We start from the raw sequence: 27,579 nt of genomic DNA, 5'->3' as shown, positions 1-27,579 counted from the left end.
GTCCGTGTTTCAAGACGGGTCGTTTGCGACCATTATGCCAGCGTCCGTGCCGAAGCGCGTTCCTCAGCCCAGGCTGGCCGCATTGCACCTCCGGCTATAAGGTGCCCCGGGGGGCACTACATTCCGGAGGCCTTTGACCGGCCGCCCAAGCTGACGCTGGCCCGCCCCCGGGGAAGTACACCGGCACGAGTGCCGGCTGACCCCCGAGGGCGAGTCTGGTCGCAAGCGCTTCCCTTTCAACAATTTCACGTGCTGTTTAACTCTCTTTTCAAAGTGCTTTTCATCTTTCGATCACTCTACTTGTGCGCTATCGGTCTCCGGCCAGTATTTACCCCGTGGTCAAGGAGCATCTGGATCATGTCCATGTCCATAGATGTGTCAATTGTTGGCAGGATGATCGGCTCGGGCGGATTTCCGTGGCCGGACCGATAAATCGACATTTGAGGAAACGAATTAGGGCGAGCACCATTATCCAGTAAGAGGCGAAAGACATGGATGCCATCCTGCCACGACACCTCCGGTAGACGAGGCCCCATCCCGTGGTAGGGGTCGTATTCTTGATTCAGGGCTGCGTCGGCGGGAGCTCGATCCAGGACATCCTGCGGGACTCCAGGAGCCGGATATTCACGGAGAAGACAGGCGAGGGTCTTCGGGTGACGAAAAAGCGAGGCGGCAATCACCGCATCCGGCCACTCCCCTGCGGCGATAAGGCCCGCAGGCTGCAGTCGGTCAATAAAGCGTTGCACGGCGGCCTCGCAGCCCCAATAGGCCGCAGTCATAAAGGCTGTATGCGGTCTTCCGCCCTCATCAAGCTGTCCTAATTGCGTGCAGCAAAATCCATCGGCCGACACGTCGTCCTGGGAGGGATCCGCTCCCGCGTCGAGCCGAAGGTCTAATTAATTCTGGAGAGTTTGCCATGCCGGCTAGGTGCAAAGGAGGTAAGCAAACAGCGCCATACGACTCACAGCCCTTCTGATTGACATCAAAGCCGCGTGAGATCAGGAAGCGGGCAATATCAAAATGGTTGTTGTTGATTGCGATGTGAAGGGGCGTGTCGCCGTATGTGGGCAGATCCGCAGAATCAGCAGATTCAAGAAGCACGGCGATGGCAGGCAAATTGCCTACTCGAGCCCATCCTATCATTTGTTCATTCAGCCCGCTCATTGCCGGGTACGGAACTCGTGGGTAGCATGCCATGACGGTTTAGGAGGCAAAGAGAGAAATAACTCATGGGAAAGATCAAATGGAAGACAACTACGAGGGGAAAGGAGGAGAAAGCAATTTTATATGTTCATGTTTCGGATGTGACACGGAAAGAATACATGAGTTACAGTACGTGACGTGTTATTTACTGCAGATCACAGACAACCGCCATCTGCCCCGTCAAATTCGCGCATGACCCTTGAAGCCCCGAAGCCCCGATACCTCAAATCCTCAAGTCATCTCGAATATTACTCTCTAGATCTTCTCTGTGACCGAATGAATCAAGCCGAACAACTACCGTAATCTGCTAAGCAGTTTGCCGCTGCACAATACGCATCTGAGCTACCGCAATAGCCGTTCACGGAGCAGCAAACCCCAAATTGACTCCCAAGGCACGTTGCGTTGTCGGAGGACATGAAACCGCAGAGGCCATCGGTGCTTATGGGCAGCTGAACGCAGTTGCCAAAGGCAGACTGACACTGACCAATTCCGCAATATGCGTCGCTGCTGCCGCAGTAGCCGCTCGTAGAGCAGCAGTCACCAAAATGGCTGCCCGCACAACTGGCGTTAACAGATGGCATGGAGCCGCACAATCCGTCCAGGCTGACCGTCACTGTGTCACAATTGCCATAAGACGAGTCGCAAGAGCCAATACCGCAGTATTCCTCTGTGCTTCCACAGTACCCATTAATGGAACAGCAGTCACCGAAGGTGCTACCCGCGCAGGTAGCATTAGAGGAAGAAAGCGCTCCGCATAAGCCATCTGCGCTAACTGTGGGGCCAGCATCACAGGTCCCGAATGCAGACAGACAACTGTTATAGGCACAGTAGTCGGAGGTGCTGCCGCAGTATCCGTTGATCGAACAACAGTCGCCGAATGTACTACCAGTACAGGTGGCATTAGAAGATGATAGGGCACCGCACAAACCATCTGAGCTGACTGGAGGAGCCTCAACGCAGCTTCCAAACGCGCTCTGGCACGTCTCGTAGCCACAATAGTCAGAGGTGTTACCGCAATATCCACCAGTGGAGCAACAAGATCCAAATTGGCTTCCGGTACATGTTGCATTGGTTGATGAAAGGGAGGCACAGAGCCCGTCTAGAGAGATCGGATTGCCCGAAACACAATCACCAGATGTAGAGCGCAGAGTCCCGCGGCGCAGTAGTCAGAAGTACTGCCACAATATCCCGATAGCGAGCAGCAGTCCCCGAAAGAGGACCCCAGACAGGTTGTACCGTTTCCACATAGCCCATTAGTGGAGACGGTCAGATTACCACTGATGTTCGTCGCATTGAAACCGCGTATAAGGTGAATACAGTAGGTCAAGCCCACAGTCAGTTCATCATCACAGGCCAGCGCGGACGTGATTGAAGGGTTTGCGGCCATGAAAAGGTTAAATGGTGTATTGGCTTCTGCTAAGAGTGAGACACACGTATCGCCGGACACAATCGTATAATAATCTCCGCAGTCAGTGGTTGTGCCATCAGCAAGAGTGATATCGCTGGGTAAAGCAACAAAGTTGGTCCCATGACCTGACCCCGATCCGCCTTGCCCGTCGACACCTGACGTCGAGCTAGAGTTGGCGGAAACCGTGAGATTGAAGGTCCCTCCAGGAGCAGAAACGCATCTGACTCCACCTAGAAGAGCGGTATCGCCTATGTTCGAGCATCCGCTGTCGACCATACCGTTGTAAGAGACAAGTTTCAACCACGAAGTTCCGGTCGCAGCAGTAATCGAAGAACAATTATCCCCCGCAGCGATCTCGTAGACATTTTCACATGCTAGGGGCAGGCACAATCTTAGCCCTAATGTCGGATCACTGTAGTTATACAGCGTGGGATTGATTTGATATAAAGTTGAAGAAGAGATAGATTGGGCAAGGGCGATAGAATCACATGTGTCTTCTGGCTGGACTGTGTACCAATTGCCTGTAGAGCAAGAAACATTTGCCACAGGGATCTGAATTCCCCCCGAAGTCGGCTGTGTTTCTACGCCCTGTAGGTTGCAAACTGCAACGATACTAACGGTCAGCCACATATCCACAAATATTAATAGGTAATGCGGAATCCAAGTACCCGAAATCGAATAATTAAGCATGGTCTCGTAGGGGGCGCTGTAAGCCGAATACGGCAACTGCTGCATTAATTCTAGCTTCGTAACCCAGCAATCATCGCAAATATTTGCCACCGGCATATCGGTAAGATTCGACGCTGAATCCCACAAGTCGAGAATATCTGCTCCTTAAAGGTTATTGACATGTCCACATTATACTACCCGATCTTACAAGAGTTAACATACCGTTGCAATAAGTGCCATTGACGTTCTTCAGACAAGTTTCATTCCAGCCTGACCAAACACTGTCAATCACTGATAAGGCTGGGATCCCCTCTGCAATAGTTGCATCGGCACCACACTGTTCCACAATATTGTCATGAAAGCTAGACAAAGACTGGCCACACTGAGTCGAACACACGGCGTCAGTCAGAACCGCATTGTTTAGACTGCCATGCCAGACCGGTCGCCCAAGCGTCGATACATAGCTATTGCATTGTAAGGTGCTATAAAGAGCATTTAGGCAGCTCTGGGTAAGGCTGGAACTGCTAAAGGACTGGCTAGGAACCAAATGAAACGAAGTAGAATCAGTTGAAATAGAGTCGCGTGCTTGATGTCCATGAATATGCGAGTGAGAGTAGTGACCATGGCCCCAAGAGTAATGCCCGAAAGTACCTTGCACCAACAGAGACGACCAAACGAAAGTGTCAATGGAGCGTATAATGTCTGGCTGACTAACAGGCGCCTTAACGGCCTGTCATGTGACCAGCCACTGGTGCCTCAGGCACCAGTGGCCCTATATATGTACATAGTCCAGAGTGAAGGCCCTGCGGGCCTTCCTCTTCCCTTTTTCCCCCAAGAATGGAATTCTTGCCTGGTTAATTCATCTTCTTTTCATAGCCTCACGCATATTAGAGGACGCGGGTAGGCAGTTGGTGAGACCTCACTTCCTTGCTGACGCCACCGCACTGCGATTGTGCTGCATATGAGCATTGACCAAGTGGCCAGCCGCTAGAGCAGAGCACGTGCTTAACTCGCCCGCCAGCACTGCAGCGGCGACAATCCGGGCTAGACGGCGCGCATTGGCACCAGGGTCAGTGGGATGCGCACCGCGCACCCCGAGCAGGTCCAGCATGGAGCCTTGAGCCTCGAGGATGGTGCCTCCGCCGATCGTCCCGACCTCCATCGAGGGCATCGAGACGGCGATCTGGAGGTTCCCATTGATGCTAGAGCAACCCAACGTTAGCACACACAGAGATGCATATGTACAGCCGGTCAAAGAAACAACGGGGAAAGGATGGATGAAACACACTTCTTCATGGTCGTGATACAACTACTACTCTCAACATTTTGAGCAGGATCCTGGCCGGTGGCTAGAAACACCGCCTGAACAAGATTGGACGCATGGGCATTAAACCCACCAATACTACCGGCCATGGCACTGCCGACCAGGTTCTTAGCAGTGTTGAGTTCGACTAACGCATCAACTTCCGTCTTCAGAACCTTCCGCACGGTGTCGGCGGGGATCGTGGCTTCGGCGATAACGGACTTGCCGCGGCCCCCAATCCAGTTAATGGCGGCGGACTTCTTGTCAGCGCAGAAATTTCCTGAGAGTGTAATAGTGTGCATGTCCGGAAATCCGCCCTGCACAGCCATCGCCTCGAGAGCCTTCTCGACCCCCTTAGAGATCATATTCATACCCATCGCGTCGCCGGTGGTAGTGCGGAATCGAATATAAAGGTAGGTGCCTGCCTGCGCTACAGTCAGGGTCTGAAGGCGGGCGAACCGGCTGGTTGCGTTGAAAGCGGTCGTGAGCACCTCGTGACCGACGGACGACTCGACCCAGCGCTGAGCTTCAGCGGCGCGTGAAGCAGAGGGGAACCCCAGGCAAGGGCCCCGTGTCATCCCATCGCCCTTGAGCATAGTCACCGCGCCGCCTCCCGCGTTGATAGCCTTGCAACCCCGACTGGCGCTGGCAACGAGCACTCCCTCAGTTGTGGCCATCGGGATAAAGTACGCTTGGCCATCGATCACCATAGGGCCGGCGAGACCTAGGGGCAAAGGGAGGTATCCAATCACGTTCTCACAGCAGGCGCCGTGCACGAGCTCGTAGTTGTAGTCGCGATAGGGGAGCAACGACTCTTCGACGCCGCTGCTGAGGCCTTGCGTGGAAGGCGTCCTCGATACAGCGGCACGGCGGATCCGCACGGCGCGCGTAAATGCTTCCAGTCTGGTTACTGCGCTGGACGATCCCGCTATGATGCGCTCTAATGTCTTCTCTAAGCTATATCCTGCAATCTTACCCCGAAGACACAGCTCCAGCAGCTCGTCGTCGGTCAGAGATGTTGCTTGGTTCGATTCGAACAGGGCCTCGATCTCTTCGGGGCTTCGAGAGCTGATGTCAGTGGCAGAGGGGGCGCGTGGTAACGACGGAGAGGAGCTATCTATGACAGCTGACTCTTTTTTGGTTCGGGGCAGAGCATGCCAGCGGGCGGCCTGGATCAGATGGTTGTTGAGAATGAGGCTGATGACCAAAGCGCTTATAAGCCAGAGTCGACCGAGCGGGCTTTCCAGTCCAGCCAGCACACCCTCAAACACGGGGCGTCTAGTGGCTGATAAATCATGCTTAGATGACTCTAGGACATACCGAACAGGCATTAGCACTGTCGCACGCGTCTCTACCCCCTCGCGGCGAGCTGACAGGTAAATATCGTTCAGACCGTTGGCCGCTACTCTGAAAGGACTGACAGGAGTAGGGGTCAGAGCGGCTTTAGCCATAAATCCTCCCATAAAGCGACAGAAGAAAGATGACAGTTGGAGCACGTTAAAGAGCACGAAGCCACCCACCATCAACAGTTTCCAACGGGCCACGCTTGCAGGCTTGACCTTGTACCCAAAAATTCGAGGGCCATGCTGCGCGTCAGCTTGATGAAGCGCACCGGGGCCCCGGATCCGCGTCACCTCTAACTTCACGCAAAGAATCGTGGCGTAGAAGGTGAATAGCAGAATAGCATCAACAAGCAGGATCCACACAGCTAGGAAGCAGAAGTGACCGAGACTTTCCTGCGGCCGGAGTGCCGCTCCGATCCCCAACGCGCCGATTTCCAATAGATACGACCGCAAAATATACCATCCTTCTCGATCAACCGCGAGCTGAATTGTTTTGGAAATCGATTGGCTCTGGCGGGTATCATCCTCATTGTTGCCAATGAAAGCAGACTGCTGTAACCCGCTGCGCTGGAGGTTTTTAGACGAGTCGAGAACGGTACGAGTAAATTGGATCGGCTTTTCGAAGCCTATCGTCAACACCAGGAACGGGATACCTTCCCAAAGCAGGAGCATGTCGACAGGCACGCGGCAGGCAGTCGTGATGCCAAGTCCAAGTATAAAGGCGAATGTGCCAGAGAGTAGGACCGAGGCTGCTAACCAGAACCTCGAGCCGAGATGACGCATCGCCCGAAAGAGAGAGACCACGGTCAGATTCATGGCTAGGTAACCGAGCCCAACAATCACCAAGTCAACGGTCTCTGCATGTTTGGCACGGTGAAGGAACGCGAGCCACGAGCTTCCGAGCCAGCGTCTCAGTGACATGTGACTTCCTTCTCCACGAGGAGACCTGATTATCCAGGTATGATTCTCGTTTTCGGAGGCTATGGTATTGACTGCCTCCAGAAAGCCGCTTAATTGGAAGTATGGAACTCGAAACGCCAACGAGGCATCATCAGAGAAAGTGAAGAAGTTGGAAGTAGGCGGAATTAGATCCGCACCGAGAGACTGGGCGAGCGAATCTGACAGAAGGGAGATACTATCCGCGACAGAAGCATCTGGTATATTAAGGGTGACAAGGGCCCAGTGAGAGTTCGCCTGATAGATCGCAGGACAAGCACCGTTTGATCAGCACCCAGAATTATTTATCAGATTGATGGGGCGGGAAGAAGTCTATCATACTTGGTGAAACTCAGACGCCTCAGGCAGGTCATCGAACTGCCATCTCCAGGAGCTGGTCGCTCCGAGGTGAAGAGTGCGGCTGCCCCAGAGGAAAGACTGGATGTTCAAGGGGGCTGTCTCGATCTCGGACCCCAGACCTGCATTAGTAGCCCGATAGCTCCCTTCCAAAACATGAAGATAGGTCATGGCCGCTGCCAGAGCAGTGACAAGCAGAGTATGAATGGGGTTTCGACACGCCTGTCCCACAAGTGCACGTAACCCTGTGGTGATTCGATGCTGCACCCAGCCAGGATTCGGCCTGATCATCACAGATTCCATTGTGATGTTATCCTCGATTGTGGGAAGGGGGAGCACTGTTGAGTGAACAATTGGGGCTATGAAAAAATAAAGCAAGTATAGGGCTAGCAATAATCCATGTCCTCGTTGAGAAACAGAAGAGAGATGATTCAGCTGTACAATTCAAGGGCAATGGTTTCGTCAGTGGGATAGGGAAAAAAAGAAAGAAAGAAAGAAAGAAAGAAAGAAAGAAAGAAAGAAAGAAAGAAAGAAAGAAAGAAAGAAAGGAAACGAAAGACTATGGGATAACCGGAGAATGGGTTGTGGGAGCAAATCAACTTGGAAGCAATTCGGGGCTGCTAAAAGAGACTAAGGAGCATAAGGAGCATAGGAAAGGGACGAAGCAGGTCAGGCCGGTCGGGGAAAGGACCTACAACAAGGCTACGGAGACGTTAGCCTGTTCTTAGCCAGGTTGCCATTTGTTTAACTAACTATTAACTACTCCGTAACTTGCCTCTTTGCGTCGCGGCCGAAAGAATAAGCACTAGGAGGAAACACCAACGAGGGCCCACGCCATGATTCGGCCGATCTCCTCCCATCTTCAAAACCATACTCCGGAGTATGTCCACATAAATTATACAGTACAACATATACATACATACTTGGATACGTACTGTACAAGTGTTGAGTGTAGATAGTACTAAACTACCTAGTAGCCTAGATGGGGATGTAGTGCGTATACGTAACCTACCCAAAACTACTAACTTATTCAGTATTAACGCTGGTGGTCATCTTATCTTCCCCTTTCTTACTTACATAGTACGGGTAGCAAAAGCGACGGATTAGGTCCGAGTGCCATCGTCTACCATCATACAAGTTTCTACCTGAGCACGGAATCAGCTCACTAAGACCCCCCATCCTCATGCCTAGATAAGGTGCTCATTGAGAATGCCCAGCACTAACAGTCCACACACTAGACCTACTAAGCATGAGCCGAGCCCCAATTTGTTCTCTGACTGGAAATTTCCTCCGATGAGGCTTCGGAAAGACTCTAATCAGATCGTCGTGGTTTCATAACCAACCAGGAATCCGCCATTCCGAGCCTAGACATTCTTCAATAGCGAGTATTGCGTTTCATTAAACCTACGATCCTCACAACCTAGGACAGTACAATCGCGATGGCTGCAGAAAAAGGCATTTCCGCCCGCTCTGTCGCTCTATCGACAGCCCAGAACTCTCACACTGGCGAAACCTTGCCTCGCCGTGCATTTCAACGATCTTTTGATCGATGCCATGCACAGAAAATCAAGTGTACAGGGAATCAGAGTGGATTGGCCTTGGGTCCATGTCAACGTTGCCAACAGGTTGGACTTGGGTGCGTCTACAGTGAACGATGCCCCAAGCGCAAGCTACGCAAAACCAGCGCAGCGAACCTTGTCCCTGCAAACCCTAAGCACATGTCCTCGCCCCTGGTCTCCTCCCTTACCTTGCCGCGAGATGTGTCGGGATCGCACTCTGCACCCACTTCCCTGCCCTTCCTGGATTCCTCTGACGATTTCGACTGGTTCTGGCCCTCGATTGACGTGGATAGTCTCCGTATTTGTGGATAGCACCAGGCTGCAAACACCATGATCGACTCGGAGCTTCTTACTGTGCAGTGTGTCGAAAATATCGTCAAATCAAACTGATGACACCAGAGACCGTGTCGAGTCCCAATTCGCGTTCCAAAGGCTAACGGATGTGAGCATTGAGGCTTCAATTCTCATGGTTGACCCGAAATTGTTTCTAGAGCTACGCACACTTATTTTAGACTTTACAATTCAACTGTCTTAGATTTTACATGTCCATGCGAGCCCCGCCCCTCCCAACTTGCTCAGGTCATAATCACTGCACTAACATCGAGGTTATATGACCGGCCCCATATTCCGGCCTTAGGCTAACCTGATTATGGTATAAATGTGGGTATGCTTTTGCACTCCTGAGTCTTGGTTGAGGTTTGACCATCCGAACATTACAGATCATTCGTCAGTTCGTTCAGGCTATGTCTATGGCTGAATCTGATTTGAGGTTTGTTTTTTCTCTGTTTGGAATCAGAAGCCGGGGTTTCGAACTGAGTTGTCCCATTTCCTCGCTTATATGGCCCCACTGCGCGGGCCCCTCTCCAGGCTCCATGATTCACTCGGCGCCCCACCATCGATTAATCCAATAGAACAAGTTCTCTACGGGTTCCAACATTGCAGTACTCCGTACAGTAGTTTCAAGGATAGGACCAGCCAGATTTTGAATTTGTTTGCTTGATATAGGGTCAATGGTCTGGCCCAGGCCCGGCAGCCTAGCCTGAAGCGACGCCAGAAGTCAAGAAGAAGACACGAAGCCTGGGATTTGAGGATACTCAGGAACCAAGCAGTTGCGAAAGTCAATGCATGTAAAGTGGGACTGCGGATTCATGGCGATGCGGTAGAGGCGCCTTCACCAAGCTTCTGGCAACGGGACTTGAAAGCACCCCTCCTTTAGCTAACTACCTATTACACTTACGTAGAACAAGCCTTTACTAGCTCAGATATAAGTGCCCTACTGATCAGATCTGGCTTGGTGAGTACGAGTTATCTCCGGAGAACTCAGATGAGTGTGCTTGACACGGAAGAGAAGGCCGCCCCCCAATCCACAAGAAGAGAAAAGAAGTAAAATACAGAGCGTATCTCATGGACCGAAACTGCAGTAGCAGCGACACCTGGGATATCATAGTCTTTTGCTTCTCATCACAACTAAGCTAATCTCACAGGCTAGGTCTAATTGTAACTTCGGTAAACTCTAGTGGTGTTTCTGATGCTACTGGATATGTCGATTTTTGTGGCGGTAAGCATGGCATCAGCCCTAGAAATACACTCAGCTGTGGAGATAACTCACGTTGGAGATGTCGGATGGTGCGAAAATACGTAGTTCTTGTCAAGAAACTGATTGCCCCCAACGTCCTCTGTGCCTTTTCGGGCTGAGCTAGGCCTAGGAATGGTCCAGTCCCGGACCGGATCATGCGGTCTTTAGTCTTTGATTACCCAGGACCGCACCATGGACAGGCGCCTTGACGGCCTGTCATGTGACCAGACATTAATGCCTCAGGCATTAATGGCCTCAATCTATCTACATTGTTCAGAGTGAAGGCCCTGCGGGCTTCTTCCTTCTTCTCTTTTTTCCCAAGAATGAAATTCTTGCCTGGTTGACTCATCTCATTTTCGTACTAGTTATCACAAGAACTACTAAATCCCTGTCCTGGGGTTTTCTTACATGATGTCCGCTAACGCGTGAGGAATAACGCGTGAGGAATTGCTTCGGCTCCGCTTCAGCTCCGCAAAGAACTCTTCGATAAGGTTGATATCTGGCGAATGAAGCAGAAGATATATCAGAATAACACCTCAATCGGCATATAGCCGCTACATCCTTTCAGTCCGATGGAACGATGCATTTTCTATAATAAGAACAGATTTTGGTTCTGGCTATTTGTTATAATGCTGGAGGAGCTGCTCGATGAAGTCCTCAAAAGCATTGGCATCAGTAGACCCTTGAACACACCTCTAAGATTTATTTTATCTTGGGCATTTGCAGATAGTAGTTGGAAGTTGATCACGACGGAATTTGGCAAGTTGGACCGGGATTATATCTAAAAGCGACCACTGCAGTCTGTTCGCCGGAATCCAGCTTTCTTATCACAGCCTAATTTATCTACAAATATCAACTGATTTGACTGGAATACTGTAAGATGATAAAGAAAGAAGCCTCGCAAGTCAGCAGTCTGTTCTTTGGCAATCTGTCGCGCTGTTTTTCTAGACCCCCCGACCGAAGCAAGTGCTCTGCTGATGCTCTGAATTGTCACATGTTTTCCAATTTTGTCCCAGATCCATACTGCCATTTCATCTTGATAGAGATTTGGCTTCTCCTTAGATGTTCGCAAAGAGCTTCGAGCATGAAAGGTATAATAATGCGTGGGCGACCTACACCATTGCACCGTGCTTGGACGTTGCTGGATGTCTGCAGGTTGGAGCGAGTATACACAATTAACTGTTTTCTGCAGTCAGTGATGTGAGCCATCGGAGATGTTGTCAGAAAGCTTTGAATCATGTGTTGGATTAGTTCCAGTTGAGCGGGCTTCGAATTTAGAGCCATTGTGCGTTAAACAACCTCCGTCAACTAGGAGATGTCCATTAAGCAAACGCCCTACGTGGCCTGACGATAGGCATTGTGAGGTTCGGATCAATTAGATTCCGTTTCTGCCAATGTGATTCTTATATTTGCACGGAAAATGCCCCACCGCTTGGACGTAGCTACGTGGATATCTCCTCTGGAAATTGACCACTGCACCTAATACTGTGTTCCTGTTCTTTTGCTTTTTGTTTTATTCTTAAGCCTTATTGATCTAATCTTTGAGTATCACACGGCTCAAAATACTTTTACATAATATAGAAAGATTCCTGGGACCTGTAACGAGCAACTGTAATTATCATACTTGTGGTTACACACGCAATTTTTACTTTTTGTAGTGCGGGGTAGCTGAGTGTTGTAGCTAAGAAACTTGTATATAAGGCCTTAATCTTAGTCTCAGCTGGTGTGTCCGGTGATACATACTGTTCTAAAACCCTCCGCTCAAACGATGAACAACTCAACTGCATCTTTTACTGCCGATAATATTGGACTCCAGGTCGGTCAAAATCCTGGGCAGATTAATAGTCAGTTTTACTACAATTATTACAATCAATCTGATGATTCAAAAGTGAGTGAGATAATTACTACCACTGCTTACTTAGTCGAATTTTTCATCTTGGGATACGGAATGACTTACACTTTAACTCTTTAAAGACCATCAATCCCGAGCTTGATAAGCGGCGGATCGAAGAGGAGAAGGGTGGCCTTCTTCGAGACTCTTACCGCTGGGTGCTCGACCATGATGATTTTATTAGATGGAGATACACTGCAGGCAATCAGTTTCTCTGGATCAAAGGTGATCCTGGTAAAGGCAAGACAATGCTAATTTGTGGTATTGTTGATGAGCTTTCAGAGAAAGCTACGCAAGACAAAATTAATATTGCCTACTTCTTCTGCCAAGCCACCAACAATCGTATTAACAGTGCTACAGCGATTCTACAAGGACTTATTACTATGCTTAGGAAGCAACAGCCTCTGCTCCAGACCCATATTCCTGCGAAGTTTCTTGACAACGAGAATAGGTGGTTCGAAGTCCACGATGTCTTCCACAAGATACTCCAAGATCCGGCTACCCAGAAGACTTACCTAATAATTGATGCACTGGACGAGTGTATCATTGATCAAAATAGATTTCTTAGATTTCTTGAAGAGGAATCATCAGATTATCAACATGTGAAATGGATTGTCTCAAGTCGAAACTGGCCGAGTATCGAAAAATATCTCGATAATACAACAGGAATCAGACTTCACCTTGAGCTGAATGAAGATAATCTGGCTGCCGGTGTTGACTACTTCATCAAGAATAAAGTAGAGGCGTTATCAAGAAAGCATGAATACAGCAAAGCAACAAGAAAAGCTATTGAGGATCATCTTGTACTCAATGCAAAAGGAACATTTCTCTGGGTAGCTTTGGTTTGCGAGCAACTGAAAGATGTTCCCCCTGAGTACATCCAAGCGGAACTTGCAACGTTTCCCCCGGGGCTTGGCATGCTATATCAGCGAATGTTGGCCAACATCAATGAGCTAAAATATGATGCTAAGCACTGCACGTCTCTACTTGGGATTGTAGCCACTGTCTACCGTCCTATCACATTGGATGAGTTATCATGTTATCTCAAACTACCAAACAGTTCGACAAGCGACATAGAGTCTGATGATAAGTGCCTGATCAAGTATCTTGAAAGGATTGCAAGAAATTGTGGTTCTTTTCTTGCTCTTCGAGGACATACAATCGCACTGATCCATCAATCTGCGCAGGACTTCCTTCTCAAAGAGGCCTCCCAAGAAATTGCTCCAAAAGGTGTGCGAGAGATACACTACTTCATCTTCTCGAGGTCTTTACAAGCACTTCACAAAACATTACGGCGCAATATTTACGAGCTCGATGACCCTGCAATTACAACTGATCAGATCACGCAGCCAGATACAGATCCACTACAATCCATACGATACGCATGTATTTATTGGGTTGATCATCTTAAAGACTATACTCGAGACGAGATACCAAGCAAAGAAACCGGTGAACAGCTCCGAGGCACAAGTTTGGAGCGCATATTCTTTCATCGTGAACCTTTTCATTTGCTTCATAATTTCTGTCGGTTGAAAAGCTTCTTCGAAAAAGCGATCTTGATACTCATCTTTGGAAAAGAACAACTTCGAAAGAAGATTCCAGCCGGACGATTGATGGCAGGACTGCAAGGCGTGACTTTACCTATGACCATATACCGAACTTTCATTCAACATCTGGGAGCTTCTAGCCTACTAAGAGGCCTATTCAAGACAGCCATTTCAGTACGAAGCCTCAGAAGCCGACTCTTTCGAAGAGAAGAAAAACGCAAACAAAGTCAAAGCTTGGTGCACACTACTTTGCTTGAAGATTTTTTCTGCCAGGACTTTCTTTACTGGTTGGAAGCTCTTACACTACTAGGTAATCTAGCTGAAGGAGCGACAGCGATGCTGAAACTTGAAAGATTGATAGAGGTATGTGTTATTTATTATTTTGCAATCAGCTATTCTAACTTAAATATAGACAAAGGAGGAATATGAAGTACTACATAAGAGGATTCGAGATGCATACCGCTTTATCATATATCATAAGCCGATGATAGAGGATTATCCACTTCAAGTATACACCTCAGCGATATTCTTTAGTCCTCGGAGCAGTATCACAAGGACTCAATTTGAGTCTGAGGAACTAAGATGGATGAACGCCAGGTCAATGATAGGCGAGAGCTGGAGTGCCTGCCTGCAGACGCTCGAGGGCCACGGTGGCTGGGTCCAGTCAGTGGTCTTCTCGCATGACTCCAAGCTGCTAGCGTCTGCTTCCCACGACAATACTGTCAAGCTATGGAACGCCGCCAGCGGCGCCTGCTTGCAGATATTTAAGGGCCACAGTGGCTCAGTTCAGTCAGTAGTTTTCTCACATGACTCTAAGCTACTGGCATCTGCTTCCCGCGATAATACTATCAAACTGTGGAATACCGCCAGCGGCGCCTCTCTGCAGACACTTAAGAACCACAGTGGCTGGATTCAGTCAGTGGTCTTCTCGCATGACTCTAAGCTGCTGGCGTCTGCTTCCGACGATAAGACTATTAGACTGTGGATTACTGTTAGTGGTGCATGCCTGCAGACGCTCAAGGGCCACGGTAGCTGGGTCCAGTCAGTGGTCTTCTCGCATGACTCCAAGCTGCTGGCGTCTGCTTCCCGCGACGAGACTGTTAAGCTATGGGATGCTGCTAACGGCGTCTGCCTGCAGACACTCAAGGACCACAGTAGCTTAGTCCAATCAGTGGTTTTTTTCACATAACTCCAAGCTTCTAGCATCTGCTTCTTACGATAAGACAGTTAAGCTGTGGGATGCAGCCAGCGGTACCTGCCTGCAGACACTTAAAGGCCACAGTGGCTGGGTTCAGTCAGTGGTCTTCTCGCATGACTCTAAGCTGCTGGCGTCAGCTTCCCATGACAAGACTGTTAAGCTGTGGAATGCCGTTAGTGGTGCATGCCTGCAGACGCTCAAGGGACACAGTGGCTGGGTTCAGTCAGTGGACTTCTCGCATGATTCCAAGCTGCTGGCGTCTGCTTCCCGCGACGAGACCGTCAAGCTATGGGATGCCGCCAGCGGTTCCTATCTGCAGGCACTCGAGGGCCACAGTGGCTCGGTTCAGTCAGTGGTCTTCTCGCATAACTTTAAGCTGCTGGCGTCCGCTTCCCGCGATAACACTGTTAAGCTGTGGGACGCCGCCAGCGGTGCCTGCCTGCAGACGCTTAAGGGCCATAGTGGCTGGGTCCAGTTAGTGGTCTTCTCGCATGAATCCAAGCTGCTGGCGTCTACTTCCCATGATAAAACTGTTAAGCTGTGGGATGCCGCCAGCAGCACCTGCCTGCAGACATTCAAAGGCCATATCAGCTGGATTCAGTTAGTAGTTTTTTCACATAACTCCAAGCTGCTGGCGTCTGCTTCCCATGATAATACTATCAAGCTGTGGGATACCACTAGTGGTATCTGCCTGCAGACACTTAATGGCCACAGTGGCTGGATTCAGTCAGTAGTCTTCTCGCATGACTCCAAGCTGCTGGCGTCAGCTTCCCGCGATAATACTGTTAAGCTGTGGGAGGCTGCTAGTGGTGCCTGCCTGCAGACACTCAAGAGCCATATTGGCTGGGTTCAGTCAGTGGTCTTCTCGTATAACTCTAAGCTGCTGGCGTCTGCTTCCTATGATAAGACTGTTAAGATTTGGGACGCTACTAACGGTACCTGCCTGCAGACACTCGAAGGTCATAATAGCTGGGTTCAGTTAGTGGTTTTCTCGCATGACTCTAAGCTGCTGGCGTCTGCTTCCCACGATAAGTCCGTCAAACTATGGGACGCCGCCAGCGGCGCCTGCCTGCAGACGCTCAAGAGCCACGTTGGCTGGGTCACAAAACATGGTCTGGATAACCTAATTTTGACTTACCTTGCGAAGTCGCCATCCTCCCAGGCAAATCCTGAAATATTGTATTCTCAGGGATTTGGAATAAGTCCTGATCGAACCTGGGTTACATGGAACTCAGAAAAGCTGTTGAAGTTGCCATCAATTTTTAAGATATCAGCCTCCGCTGTAACATATTCGACTATTTGTATTGGTTTTGAATCAGGGCAAGTTCTTATACTGAGCTGTGAACGTCACTAGCGTTGTCTGCTTAGATTTAGGAGTACATGGAAATGTGACATCTTCTCAAATATGGTCTTCTACTATCTTCTATTTCTTAATCTTCTTGTAAAAGGAGGCCTGCAACTAGTTAAATATTTATTCAGAGAGCTTTTGCCCACTGCATGCTTGTAGATTCTGTTAGCTTCCACCTGAATATAGATCTTAGCTTATTGTTACTCATGATAAATCTCTGGGTCCCGTGACGCGGGAACGGGCCCAATAGCCCCGTCTTCCTTACCACCACACTTTTCCCATGTACGTAACATAACAAGCAATTAATAATTATTGAATGGCTTCATTCTCCCACCGTCTTAGGCAATAGATGTCCTCTTGCTTGATAGAACTGAATGGCCTGAGAGACGAAATCGCCCAGGGCAGCATCAATGGTTAATAGTGGACAGCCGTGGCCTTAGGCATAAATCTTATGCAAATCTCTAAGTCCATTACCGATAGACAGCTTTTATTCGTCAAAAGGAATGGGAATATTACTTCGCCCGAGTCGCTTGTCGAGGAAAAATCAGAGTTCTCCAGCAGGATATCGCGTTACTTTTCGGCTGGTGGTATGTCTGCTTTCCTTCTCGCGGTGTTACAAGACACCCGTGCTAAATGACAGAAACAGTCCGCCACAGGACCTTCGGCGACATCCTCTTCCTCGAATACCAAACCGTTAGCATTGCGATAGAATCTCTACGCTGAGCCAGAGCGAGGCTCAGGCGCCAAATGCCCGTCTGGGCTTTCTATCGAATGGTCAGCGCCTCGATCTCCTTTCCCAAGGCTCACGCCGCCATGCATACTTCGGAAGAGCATCCGCCCATCTCGGGTCATGAACCCGCTCAGCACCAGCAACAGCACAAATAAAATCCCCCAAAACCAGAGCTCAAACGCTAAATAGACCATCTCGCCATCCTTTCACCATCAGATTCCCCCAATCATGACCACCTGCACGCCATCCTCCCGCTTCTCCTCGTCCCCCTACATCTCCCCGGACCGTATCTTCGAATTAACCGCCCAATACCTGGACGACCCCAGCCCTCAGAAAGTCAACCTCGGCCAAGGCACATACCGTGACAGCCACGGCCAACCGTGGGTGCTCCCCGCCGTGGCTGCCGCACGCAACCGCCTGACGGCCACCGGCCTGAACCATGAATACCTCCCGATCCTGGGTCATCCGGTCTTCCGCACGCTGGCCCCACAGCTCGCCCTCGGATCAGCCCTGCACGCCAGTCTTGCTTCCCAGATAGCCGCTTGTCAGTCGCTCTCGGGAACGGGGGCATTGCATCTGGCCGGGCTGCTTCTTCGACACCTCCACGACATCCAGCCCCGGCAAGGGCTCGCCACCCCTGCTCTGCCGAAAGTCTACATCCCAAGCCCCACCTGGTCGAACCACCACCAAATCTTCACCTCCCTAGGGTTTGAAGTCGTCTCGCTGCCCTATTACGCCGCGATCACCCGCTCCCTGGCGCTGGAACCCTATCTCGCCGCCTTGGCCGCGGCGGAGCGCAACAGCGTGGTGATCCTGCATGCGTGCGCGCACAATCCCTCGGGGTGTGATCCGACGCCCGCGGAATGGCGGCAGGTCGCGCAGATCGCCAAAGAACGGAACCTCTTCCCCCTCTTCGATGCTGCATACCTGGGGTTCAACTCGGGGGATCTTGACGAGGACGCCGCGGCGATTCGGTTGTTTGCGGGCGAGGAGTTCGGGCTCGAGATTGGGGTGTGTATGTCCTTTGCGAAGAATATGGGGCTCTATGGTATGATTTCCCTTCATTTTCGCGGGCTGTATGGTGGAGGGGTGTTGCGGAGTTGAAGGCCGGATTGGGACTACGACTCGCGGAGGGAAACGGCGGGTTACGGTATGCTAATCGAACGATAGGCGAGCGGACGGGGTGCTTCTTCCTCACCGCACATACCAAAACAGCAGCCAGGAATACGGAGTCGGTTTTGGAAGTGTTGCAGCGACGGGAAGTATCGAATCCACCCGCTTATGGGGCGAAGATTGCGGCCATGATTCTGGGGAATGAGGAGCTGGGGAAGATGTGGAAGGAGGACTTGCAGACCATGAGTGGACGGATTCGGGAGATGAGGGGCCAGCTGGTCGAGGGGCTGGTCAAATATGGTGAGTCTGACCTATACCAGGCTGCTGAGGTCGGATGACGACGACAGGATGCAGGGTTGATGACGGTTGTGCTGACAGTTACAGGGGCCCCCGGCGACTGGGCGCATTTGGTGCGCCAGACCGGGATGTTTGGATTTCTCGGACTAGAGGAGGGCGTCGTAAAGGAGTTGCGGGGTGGGTGATTTCTACTCAAGCCAGTTCTCATTGTTTAGACGCTAACAAAATCAGAGGAGGATCATATTTACATGGCGGATAATTCGCGCGTGTCGATCGCTGGGTTAAATCCAGGGAATGTCGAGTATGTAGCCAGAGCAATCGCAGAGCGCCTGCGGAAGCGAAATGCTTAATTTGAGGGAGTCATAGATGAATACCGAGAGAACACGGGTAACGTTGGCTTGATGCAGGGCGCTTTATTCATTGCATGCCAGTCCTATTCAGACGAGCTTGTTCTGCTTTCGGCCGTTCCACCAGTTCAACGTTCGGTAGCCAGCATTGGGCTTTTTCTTGGTAAACATGGTCATCGATTCAATCTTCAAGTGTCAACTGAGTGACATAGCCGCCAACTCGTCCCTGTGATTGTGTGTAACAACTGGTCGATACATGAACCTCGGATGTTAGTCAGGACTCCCCTCGGCTGAGTGGCCAAGGCAGTCGTATCCTCCTAATTGCTGGTTGCATGCTATAGAACGGGCCCCAGACGCGCTTTTATCATCAGTCCTAGTGCATATCATGAAGGCGGAGTCTAGAATGACAACGTACGACTTCGGCTAACTAGGACGAGGGATCTTTAAGCCCATGTGCAATATAAAGGTTCTATCTCTCTCCCATAACGACACAGCCAATTGTCGCTGGAGGTACCTTGAGGTTATTGCTCATCCGTGCAGATGTCCCGCTTCGACTGGTGGAGCTCCAGGACACCAAGCCCGCCTTTCATAACTCTGCTTGTATCTCGGCTTCGACTCGGCTTCCCTCGGGTGATTTGACCTCCATGCCTAGCCCGAGTAGCCACTTTCCGGTGTGTGGGTGATCGATGTGACTGAGAGCTTTGTCATGGATGTCAATGCCTGAACGCGTATGCTCGTCAATGCAAAGCTCGCTCCGGAACCCGAAAACGAGGTTACTTATTGCGATTTAATACATCCTTCAAAGTGGCGTGGCAGATATTGAGGATCGACATACTCTGATTAGCTAGGCCTTATCAGTAGATCAAACAACAGATGAGTTGAGCTGCATTGGTGACATACGCGCTCCAAGATTCCAGAGGTAAGTTGTCAATTGGCAGAATCAAGAGCTTGGACAACGTCCGTGATCCAAGACCCTTCGCTTCGTTCCTCCATGGTAAACTTCAGTGACAGGGCGGCAATCCCCTTGATCTTCTCCTTGTGAGGCCCCCACCTTGTTGAGCCTTTCGTTCTCAAAGAGTCTCGAAGGTTCCTCGCTCGGTCTTCTTCTACTAAGTCAATCGGAGGAGCGGAGTGCTGCTCTGAGGCGACGCGCTCGATCCATTCCGCGATTGATTCTCGATCATCTCTGTTCATTCGCGTGCATCAGTAGAACGCATTACCTTGAAGTGATGAGTTGTTCAGGTCGGAAGTAAGAGAAACTATGGAAGTTCACGTAGTCGTTGTTCTTTATTTACCTCGGATAGCCCGTGACTCCACCAAACGATCCACGGCCCCAGCTGAATTATTGTTCCTGTGCCTTGACCTCCAACGTTGCAGAGCTTCGGCTCTGCTCCATACTTGCTCGTGAACAATAACCCATTCACTATTTACCTAGAAATCCTCTTCACAACTCCTCTATCAAGACACCATGGGAAAAGCCCAGCATTCTCTGATCGCAAGACTATCATCAACGAACGAATTTCGTTGGTTTCTGCAGTACCTCTTGCCGCCAATAGCCTCCCTGAAGGACTGACAGTTCTCATCGCATCACAATCCCATAGAACCGAGTCTAATTCAGCATGTTTCGCACAATCTCAGCCCTACTCCGAACTCGATGATTAGCAGTAGCATTATCCAGCTCACACCAGAGATACTCACACCACAAACGTCCCAGCAGACGCCGGCATCGCCCTCAACAACGCCGGCCCGATCCCATAGAACAACCCCCGCAATCCACTCACAGCCCACGTATCCCGCACCACATGTTCCACCCCACGATATTTCCTCTCAGATCCCAACCCATCACTCTGCATTCGGCTCTTAATCACATCGATCGGATGGCTCAACAACCAGAGCGCCTCCCCCGCCAAACCCCCATACACCGCAATCTGCCAGCCCGGTAACTCCTCGCGCCGTTTGCGCTGCCGATGCATGGCCCACCGAACCAGCCCCTCATACGTCGCGAACCACACTCCGTACCCATGCATCTCACGAACAACCGTCATCAGTTGCCCCCGATACAACCCTGCCAGCCCGCCCGCCCTCATCAATTTTCGTGCACAGTCAAACGGCCCCATGTAGATTCTTCCCGTGCCGTGCGGTTGCGTCTGAAGTCTGATGCGGATATGCTCCACTGGGCCCGAGACGATACTAGTCACCAGCCCTGAACCAGCACCAGCGATGTAAAACTGAGGAAGGGAGAGGGTCCGATCATGCGAGGGGCGGGTTTGGAGATTGCGTGATTCGATCGCTTGGCGGAAGGTATGCAAAGCTCCGAACGAAATGCTGACCTATAACCCTTGTGAGGTCTTGAGACAGAGCCGGTAGAAAAAAAAAGATACGCACGCAAACGCCAACCCCCAGCAAGGGCATAAGCGTGCCCTGATTTGCGGCACTGTCTCAGCATGAAACTTCCATTACCCCTTGAGCAGCAACAAACCTTGTAGAATGCGAGGGCACCTTCCTTGGCCCAGATGTGGCGAGTAGCAGACCACGCATCCCCGCCTTCTTGAGTCTGCAGACGAACCTTGACAAGGTCTGGGCTGTGAGAATGTCTGTCTTGTTCAGGGTAGCGGTGGCTTACCGAATGGTTGTCCTGGACGCGTCAGCGTTGCTTCGGAGCATTGGGCAAAGAGTCTTACCGATGAGGACCTGTGCAACTCCACCAGCTGCACCAGCAGTCACGTCCTTGGCGGTCTGCCTCCATTCTTGGGATCTGGGCACCTCTAATGTGGGAATTTGGTCACTCATCTTGGATTGGGGTCCTACTCGCGTGCTATATGAAGACAATGGGTGAAAGATCCAAGAAATAGACACGCCTAGGAGCACATCCATTCTAGTCGTGGTCAGAGGAGGGTTCCATGCTTGATAGACTAGATTTCCCCACGTTCGGGTATTGTTCCGAGAGACTCTGCACGGTCATCGCCATGTTTCGGGATCCGACTCCGACCCTTGATACGGGTTGCGAGTGGCTTGCCTGTATCTTTGGGTATGGCTTTATGGTCTCTAGGAAGGATTGAAACTCATCAGCCCCTTCGCGGTCGCGAGCTGTTAAGTTAAGGGCCATGCTCCTGTCAACACTGTCCTGGAAAATCCAACGTAATCCCTCGTCATACCATGGGCTACAGCAAAACAGCCATAAACTGAGAAACCAACCACTTTTCAAGCTCAGAGCTCTCCATTCTGTTTGAAACAATAAGAATCAGTTCGTCGCGACGATCTTATATGATTCTCGTGATGGGGATGTGAGGAGCATGCGGAAGGAAGAGGACGCCAGAAATATAACATCGAGAGGATTGACGGGGCCCTGTCGAGTATCACGGGGGGCTACACGTTATACGAAGCTCTTGCCAATTTCACTGCGCTCGTGGTGAACTGAACCATTTCGGGAGGTGGCCGTCCTCTTCAGCCTTTTCTCATGGGGCGAAAGAAAACATTTACTGTCGGTGATACTGTCCAGGCTTATCTGATCCGAAGGCCGTTATTAGACTATCATCACGAGACTTGGTCACATGCACATTGGCTGCTCTGATCAGCCCTAAGATTGAGAGGACTTCCACGGCGGCCTAGAAGCTTTGCTTGCAGACAGACTATGGCGAGTATGGTCTAGAAGCTTGCTGCATCTTAGGCCGGTGTGCCTGAACCTAGCTCATGAAACGGCCTTGAAACAGAATCATGCTGGAATCGAGGCTCTGCGTCTAATTATACATCACTCTTTTCTGTGGAAACTGAAGATCAACCTTCGAGGTCAATTCAGCTTCTCCCAAACCCTCCATGTCGACATACTTGACTCGAGGTTATTTATATCACAGGTAGCTATACAAACCCCGTCAGGGACTTTCAAGTACAGCAAGCATAATAAGGGGGGTGGGGGCTCTACTCCGTATACTGGAGTCATTTGTCTCATATTGTGCCAGCTCTTAGTGTACTGTAAGTTACAATTCGAATGATAAGTGTCTACTTTCCACGGTACGGTTGCTGGCTGTTCTCAATCTCTTAGTCACGAGAGTGAGTGAGTTAGAATGTCCCAGCTCCTCAGAATAGAGCTCTCCACTTGAGGGTCGACCCCTAGCATCTGAGCATCAACCTGTGACTCAGAGCACCTCGATTGCTATTCTTGACCTCTATCGCCCACTGCTCCTTGAGTGTTGGGAGAGGAGGAGGGGGAGCGGGTACCAGGGAACGACAGTTTGAGTTGGTCACGAATATAGATTAACCTTCCATAACACCACCAATCCAGTGAGCCTTGACCCTCGGGGTTCCCCAGATCGAACCGAAAGAGTCATGCTTAGATCTACAAAATGATAATCGGAGTGGCATCGGGGCTGGACCCCGGAGTGACTCATGTGACGGACCCCGAAGTGGGAGCCGAGACTAACCACATCCAGCCCAGGCCGCTTGCGGCAACCCACGGTTTATCCACCGAGAAACCAATCAGCAGCCGTGTAATCCGACATCGGCCGGGGAGCAATTGTCTAACTCCGGATCACGTGAATCGCCGCCGGCCGATCTCGTCCCCAGCAACGAGTTTATAAACTGGACGAGAGTTCCAGCTGTCCTCCTTTCTATTCTTCTCCTTCTTCCCCATCTCATCAATTCTGTTCCACTCTCCTCTCTTCCCTTCATCCTCCTCCTCCATACTCCCTTCGCCTCTTTTATCCTTCCTTCTTTCATCCTATTCCTCATCCACACACATACACACAATGGCCTCTCGTGGACTTCCCCGTGCCCTCCGCCTGGCCCGCGTTGGTGCCCCTCGCTCCGTGCTCTCCGCCGCCCTCCCCCGGCCCGCCCTCAAGGCTGCCACCGCCGCCGTTCCCCGCGTGACCGCCGCCCCGATCACCCCCGCCCGCGGCGTCAAGACCATGACCTTTGCCGACAGCCAGGAGACCGTCTACGAGCGTGAGGACTGGCCCCGCGAGAAGCTCCAGGAGTACTTCAAGAACGACACCCTTGCCCTCATCGGCTACGGCTCCCAGGGTCACGGCCAGGGTCTGAACCTGCGCGACCAGGGCCTCAACGTCATCGTCGGTGTCCGCAAGGACGGTGCCTCGTGGAAGGAGGCCATCCAGGACGGCTGGGTTCCCGGCAAGAACCTGTTCGACGTCGAGACCGCCGTCAAGAAGGGTACCATCGTCATGAACCTGCTCTCCGACGCCGCCCAGTCCGAGACCTGGCCCCAGCTGAAGCCCCTGATCACCAAGGGCAAGACCCTGTACTTCTCCCACGGTTTCTCCCCCGTCTTCAAGGAGAAGACCAAGGTCGAGGTCCCCGAGGACGTCGACGTCATCCTTGTCGCCCCCAAGGGCTCTGGCCGCACCGTCCGCTCCCTCTTCCGTGAGGGCCGCGGCATCAACTCCTCCGTCGCCGTCTTCCAGGACGTCACCGGCAAGGCCAAGGAGAAGGCCATCGCCCTGGGTGTCGCCGTTGGCTCCGGATACCTGTACGAGACCACCTTCGAGAAGGAGGTCTACTCCGACCTGTACGGTGAGCGTGGCTGCCTGATGGGCGGTATCCACGGTATGTTCCTCGCCCAGTACGAGGTCCTCCGTGAGCGTGGCCACAGCCCCTCCGAGGCTTTCAACGAGACCGTCGAGGAGGCCACTCAGTCCCTCTACCCCCTGATCGGTGCCAACGGCATGGACTGGATGTACGCCGCCTGCTCCACCACCGCCCGCCGTGGTGCCATCGACTGGTCCGCCCGCTTCAAGGACAACCTCAAGCCCCTCTTCAACGAGCTGTACGACGCCGTCCGCGACGGTACCGAGACCCAGCGCTCCCTGGACTACAACTCCCAGAAGGACTACCGCGAGAAGTACGAGAAGGAGATGCAGGACATCCGTGATCTCGAGATCTGGCGCGCCGGAAAGGCTGTTCGGTATGTTCCTCCCGGAAATCTATCATTGTCAATCGACACCAATGCTAATTTGGAAATGTCTACAGCTCCCTCCGCCCCGAGAACCAGAAGTAAACCAGCCACTTCATCTTTTCTTGAATTCTTTGAGATCGGGATAGAAACCCCTGGGGGGAAAAGTTTTACGACTGTACTATGATGTGAACTGTTTAGGATTTCCTTTTTCCTGTTTTCTTTTTGTTCAAACCTATCCTACCTATTGGTGTATAATCGGAAATATCATTACCATAAATTTTTACTTTCTTCCGCTTCTCGTTCTCAATACTTAGCCACTATTTAGATCCGAAGACACACTCGAAGCATTGCCAGAGAAAAAAGTGTATGACTCATCAACCCGGCAAAATCCGGGGAAAGGTCGAGGTCGAGGTCGAGGTCGAGGTCGAGGCTTTCTTCCCTCCCCTCCCCCCACTTAAAATCGACTGTGCGTTCCGGGCTCGGCTGCAGCTGCCGTATCTCACGTCTGAATGGCTCAGTCGGAGTGCGGACCACGACTCCGGGAGCCCGATCTTCAGCTACCGACCATGAAGCAACACCACCGTGTGCCCCGATAACGGGAAACCTGCAACAATGTCACCCAATGAATTAGGGGGAAAGAAAGAGAACAAAACGCTCGGTCTCTTCGATGAACTTTGTGTCTATAGGAGTTGTTTTCAGCATGTTACATTCTGAACCTGATTATGAACTTGATATCTAGGCAGACGATCCTCAAATCCACGTCGTAAGTGACCCAAGGGTCAGAAGGACTGCAAACGCTGTAAAGCATCAACTAACCACGGAACTTCGATCGCCTGTATCCATCCATCTCTGTCGCTGTCTACATGTAGCTTACCTTCCACTACCGACAAAGCAGGATATGCTTACCACGACCTAACCTCGTACCTACTGCTTCCAACAAGAAAACGGACGAGAAACACCTCAAACAAAAATGGTATATGTCTAAATCATCCCCTCGAAAATCCTCTCTACCCTTATCCACCGAACGTGAACAACCTAGTCACGCCTGTTCCTTTTTTCCCTTTTTCTCCTTCGCCTTCTCCTTCTTCTCATTCTTTGGCCGCTCAGCCAGCGTCTCCTCTGGGGGCGCGGGCACGGGGTTGGGGTTTCCCTTCCATTCGAGCTTGCGGGGCTTCATGTACGCGGCCAGCACCTCGTCCGAGACCTCCTTGCGCTTCTCCTGGAACTGCGCGACGTACTCCTGCAGCACCTCGATGGTCATTTTCTTCAGCTCGCCCGTCAGCAGATCCCCCTTCTTGTAGCTGTCGTACACCTCGGCCAGCTTGGCATCGTCCTCCTCGAAGTAGGTCAGGTAGATGTATGAGACGTCGACGTCCGGATTGCCGCCCAAGCGGCGGTGGTCCTCGATGCTGACCTGGCCGCCACTGAAGGCGTACTTGTTGATCTTGGTCTGTTACACACAAGAAGAATGAATTAGTGAGGGGGCAGGGAATTTGAATGCTTGGGGAAATTGAGGTACGTACTTTGATCTGCTTAGCAGTATCGGTCATGAAGATCGCCGAGTTGGGTTCCGACGCAGACATCTTGCCGCCGGCACCTTGCAAGGCCGTGAGGAACTTGGAGTGGATGAGCGCCGGCTTCGGGGACGGGAACTTCATGCGGTGGGCGTTTTCACGGAGCAGACGGAAGTACGGGTCCTGGTCGATACCCATGGGGATCAGACATTGGATTTTGGCGATCTCTTGCGTGCGTTCCTGGAGGGGCTCGTCCTTCCAGATCTCGGGGTAGGAGGTCGCGAAGGCGGCGACACACTGCACGGCGGGGAAGAAGATGCGGCCGACGTTGGTGCTACCAACCAAATAGGACAGGTGTCAGAAAAGAGATGAGTCGTCAGCATAGATACAGCAGAACATACCTCTCGTTGAACCCGAACGCGCCACGGACTTGGTTGAAAGTGACCAGACTGGAGAACTCCCAGGCGTTCATCAAAATGTGGTTGCTGATGTACTTCAAGTCGCTGTAGATAAAGGTCTTCTTCAGGTCAAATCCAAGCGCAATAATATCCTTGGCGTTCTCCATGGCGAAACCCAGAGCATCCTCAAAGGAGATGTTGTCCTTGAACAACGCCTTCTCGTCGTCCGTAAGCATGAAGACGAGCGGGACGTCGAATACATCCTGCAGCCACTTGGTGAACTGGAGGGGAATGGTGTGACCGAGGTGCAGACTGCCACTGCTGGGCCCACGGCCGGTGTAGAGGAAGAAAGGCTCACCCCGTTCGTAAAGGGTCAGGATCCGGTCGAAGTCACGGTGGCTGAAGAACAAGCCGCGGCGGAGCCAGCGGTGCGGCTTGTGTCCGGTGACCTTCTCGAAACGCTCGAGAAGCTTTTCGTCGATGATCGAGGTGTTCCATTTCCTGTACACATCCAGGATCCGTCAGCATTAGCCCGAGATGAGAAGTGCAACCGCACATACCGACAGATGGCCTCGTAGTCGATAGCGACGACCTCGCCGTTCTCGTCGCGTCCACCCTCCACGGACCAGGGGTTAATGTCCTGCTCATGGGCAGGCTTGTTCTCAGCCGCGGGCGCGTTCTCGGCCATCCTGTCAGTGTCTATGCAGTTTGGAGGTGAAAGGAGAGAGAAGAAAACGGAGCTGGACAATGCGTCGGCGGAAATCCAGCCAGGCCGAGGGGAAATTGAGTGCCCCTCCAAATTTCCCCTTTGGGTATTAAGTGATCACGTGTTTGTGTCATTCACGCCGGAGTCCCGCACTATCCCCGATTGGATCTGTCGAACCGTTTCAACACTTCTGCACCTTTCTTTACTGTACTGTACCATCTTGCTACG

The 27,579-nt window shown here is 51.4% G+C and overlaps 8 protein-coding genes across 8 annotated transcripts, besides 2 other annotated features; 3 read left to right on the top strand and 5 right to left on the bottom strand.

Moving 5' to 3' along the window:
- Positions 1-249: a sequence feature (Protein overlapping with rRNA (BO72DRAFT_338986, RAK72853.1) was converted to a misc_feature.).
- Positions 250-296: 47 nt separating this feature from the next.
- Positions 297-779: a sequence feature (Protein overlapping with rRNA (BO72DRAFT_452347, RAK72852.1) was converted to a misc_feature.).
- Positions 780-1,658: 879 nt separating this feature from the next.
- BO72DRAFT_342579 (uncharacterized protein) lies at positions 1,659-2,144 on the bottom strand (the record flags this gene model as incomplete). Its single annotated transcript, XM_040940631.1, has 1 exon — positions 1,659-2,144. A coding segment is annotated over one exon (486 nt), but the record flags the coding sequence as incomplete, so codon positions are not given.
- A 158-nt stretch (positions 2,145-2,302) lies between these two features.
- BO72DRAFT_388568 (uncharacterized protein) lies at positions 2,303-3,833 on the bottom strand (the record flags this gene model as incomplete). Its single annotated transcript, XM_040941726.1, has 3 exons — positions 2,303-3,213; positions 3,280-3,438; positions 3,503-3,833. Coding segments are annotated over 3 exons (1,401 nt in total), but the record flags the coding sequence as incomplete, so codon positions are not given.
- Positions 3,834-4,199: 366 nt separating this feature from the next.
- BO72DRAFT_388523 (3-hydroxy-3-methylglutaryl-coenzyme a reductase) lies at positions 4,200-7,522 on the bottom strand (the record flags this gene model as incomplete). The annotated part of the gene is made up of 3 exons (XM_040941724.1): positions 4,200-4,482; positions 4,569-7,120; positions 7,205-7,522. 3 exons carry the CDS (start codon positions 7,520-7,522, stop codon positions 4,200-4,202), a joined length of 3,153 nt encoding a protein of 1,050 aa, XP_040796861.1.
- Positions 7,523-12,109: 4,587 nt separating this feature from the next.
- On the top strand, positions 12,110-16,344 carry BO72DRAFT_480719 (WD40 repeat-like protein; the record flags this gene model as incomplete). The annotated part of the gene is made up of 4 exons (XM_040947646.1): positions 12,110-12,242; positions 12,329-14,155; positions 14,205-14,954; positions 14,989-16,344. The coding sequence occupies exons 1-4, from the start codon at positions 12,123-12,125 to the stop codon at positions 16,342-16,344; spliced, it is 4,053 nt and encodes a 1,350-aa protein (XP_040796860.1). The 5' UTR covers positions 12,110-12,122.
- A 952-nt stretch (positions 16,345-17,296) lies between these two features.
- Positions 17,297-18,828, top strand: BO72DRAFT_388585 (aromatic-amino-acid aminotransferase; the record flags this gene model as incomplete). The annotated part of the gene is made up of 4 exons (XM_040941727.1): positions 17,297-18,116; positions 18,239-18,481; positions 18,566-18,655; positions 18,710-18,828. 4 exons carry the CDS (start codon positions 17,297-17,299, stop codon positions 18,826-18,828), a joined length of 1,272 nt encoding a protein of 423 aa, XP_040796859.1.
- Positions 18,829-20,204: 1,376 nt separating this feature from the next.
- BO72DRAFT_531591 (mitochondrial carrier protein) lies at positions 20,205-21,960 on the bottom strand. The gene is made up of 6 exons (XM_040950377.1): positions 21,507-21,960; positions 21,449-21,460; positions 21,305-21,402; positions 21,211-21,246; positions 20,524-21,155; positions 20,205-20,465 (listed from the first exon to the last, which is right to left on the bottom strand). Exons 1-6 carry the CDS (start codon positions 21,697-21,699, stop codon positions 20,435-20,437), a joined length of 1,002 nt encoding a protein of 333 aa, XP_040796858.1. The 5' UTR covers positions 21,700-21,960; the 3' UTR covers positions 20,205-20,434.
- Positions 21,961-23,470: 1,510 nt separating this feature from the next.
- BO72DRAFT_452341 (Ketol-acid reductoisomerase) lies at positions 23,471-25,016 on the top strand. The gene is made up of 2 exons (XM_040945708.1): positions 23,471-24,742; positions 24,808-25,016. The coding sequence occupies exons 1-2, from the start codon at positions 23,568-23,570 to the stop codon at positions 24,833-24,835; spliced, it is 1,203 nt and encodes a 400-aa protein (XP_040796857.1). The 5' UTR covers positions 23,471-23,567; the 3' UTR covers positions 24,836-25,016.
- A 520-nt stretch (positions 25,017-25,536) lies between these two features.
- Positions 25,537-27,519, bottom strand: BO72DRAFT_452339 (tryptophan--tRNA ligase WRS1). Its single transcript, XM_040945707.1, has 4 exons — positions 27,206-27,519; positions 26,649-27,146; positions 26,257-26,581; positions 25,537-26,183 (listed from the first exon to the last, which is right to left on the bottom strand). The coding sequence occupies exons 1-4, from the start codon at positions 27,331-27,333 to the stop codon at positions 25,773-25,775; spliced, it is 1,362 nt and encodes a 453-aa protein (XP_040796856.1). The 5' UTR covers positions 27,334-27,519; the 3' UTR covers positions 25,537-25,772.
- Between the last annotated feature and the right edge of the window lie 60 nt (positions 27,520-27,579).

Source organism: Aspergillus fijiensis, assembly GCF_003184825.1.
Source record: "Aspergillus fijiensis CBS 313.89 unplaced genomic scaffold BO72scaffold_68, whole genome shotgun sequence".
NCBI classification, from domain to species: domain Eukaryota; kingdom Fungi; phylum Ascomycota; class Eurotiomycetes; order Eurotiales; family Aspergillaceae; genus Aspergillus; species Aspergillus fijiensis.
Note: the sequence above shows the minus strand (reverse complement) of the source record. Positions and strands in the feature narration are given on the sequence as shown.

Excerpts from the sequence above, each read along its gene's own strand:
- BO72DRAFT_531591 (XM_040950377.1), bottom strand. The coding sequence starts at position 21,699 with ATGGATGTGCTCCTAGGCGTGTCTATTTCTTGGATCTTTCACCCATTG. Across the intron at positions 21,247-21,304 it reads GTGCCCTCGCATTCTACAAG|GGCACGCTTATGCCCTTGCT; the intron begins GTTTGTTGCTGC and ends GCCGCAAATCAG. Across the intron at positions 20,466-20,523 it reads TCTGCTGGGACGTTTGTGGT|GGCTGAGATTGTGCGAAACA; the intron begins GTGAGTATCTCT and ends AGTTCGGAGTAG.
- BO72DRAFT_452341 (XM_040945708.1), top strand. The coding sequence starts at position 23,568 with ATGGCCTCTCGTGGACTTCCCCGTGCCCTCCGCCTGGCCCGCGTTGGT. Across the intron at positions 24,743-24,807 it reads CGCGCCGGAAAGGCTGTTCG|CTCCCTCCGCCCCGAGAACC; the intron begins GTATGTTCCTCC and ends AAATGTCTACAG.
- BO72DRAFT_452339 (XM_040945707.1), bottom strand. The coding sequence starts at position 27,333 with ATGGCCGAGAACGCGCCCGCGGCTGAGAACAAGCCTGCCCATGAGCAG. Across the intron at positions 27,147-27,205 it reads GACTACGAGGCCATCTGTCG|GAAATGGAACACCTCGATCA; the intron begins GTATGTGCGGTT and ends GGATGTGTACAG. Across the intron at positions 26,582-26,648 it reads GCGTTCGGGTTCAACGAGAG|CACCAACGTCGGCCGCATCT; the intron begins GTATGTTCTGCT and ends TTTGGTTGGTAG.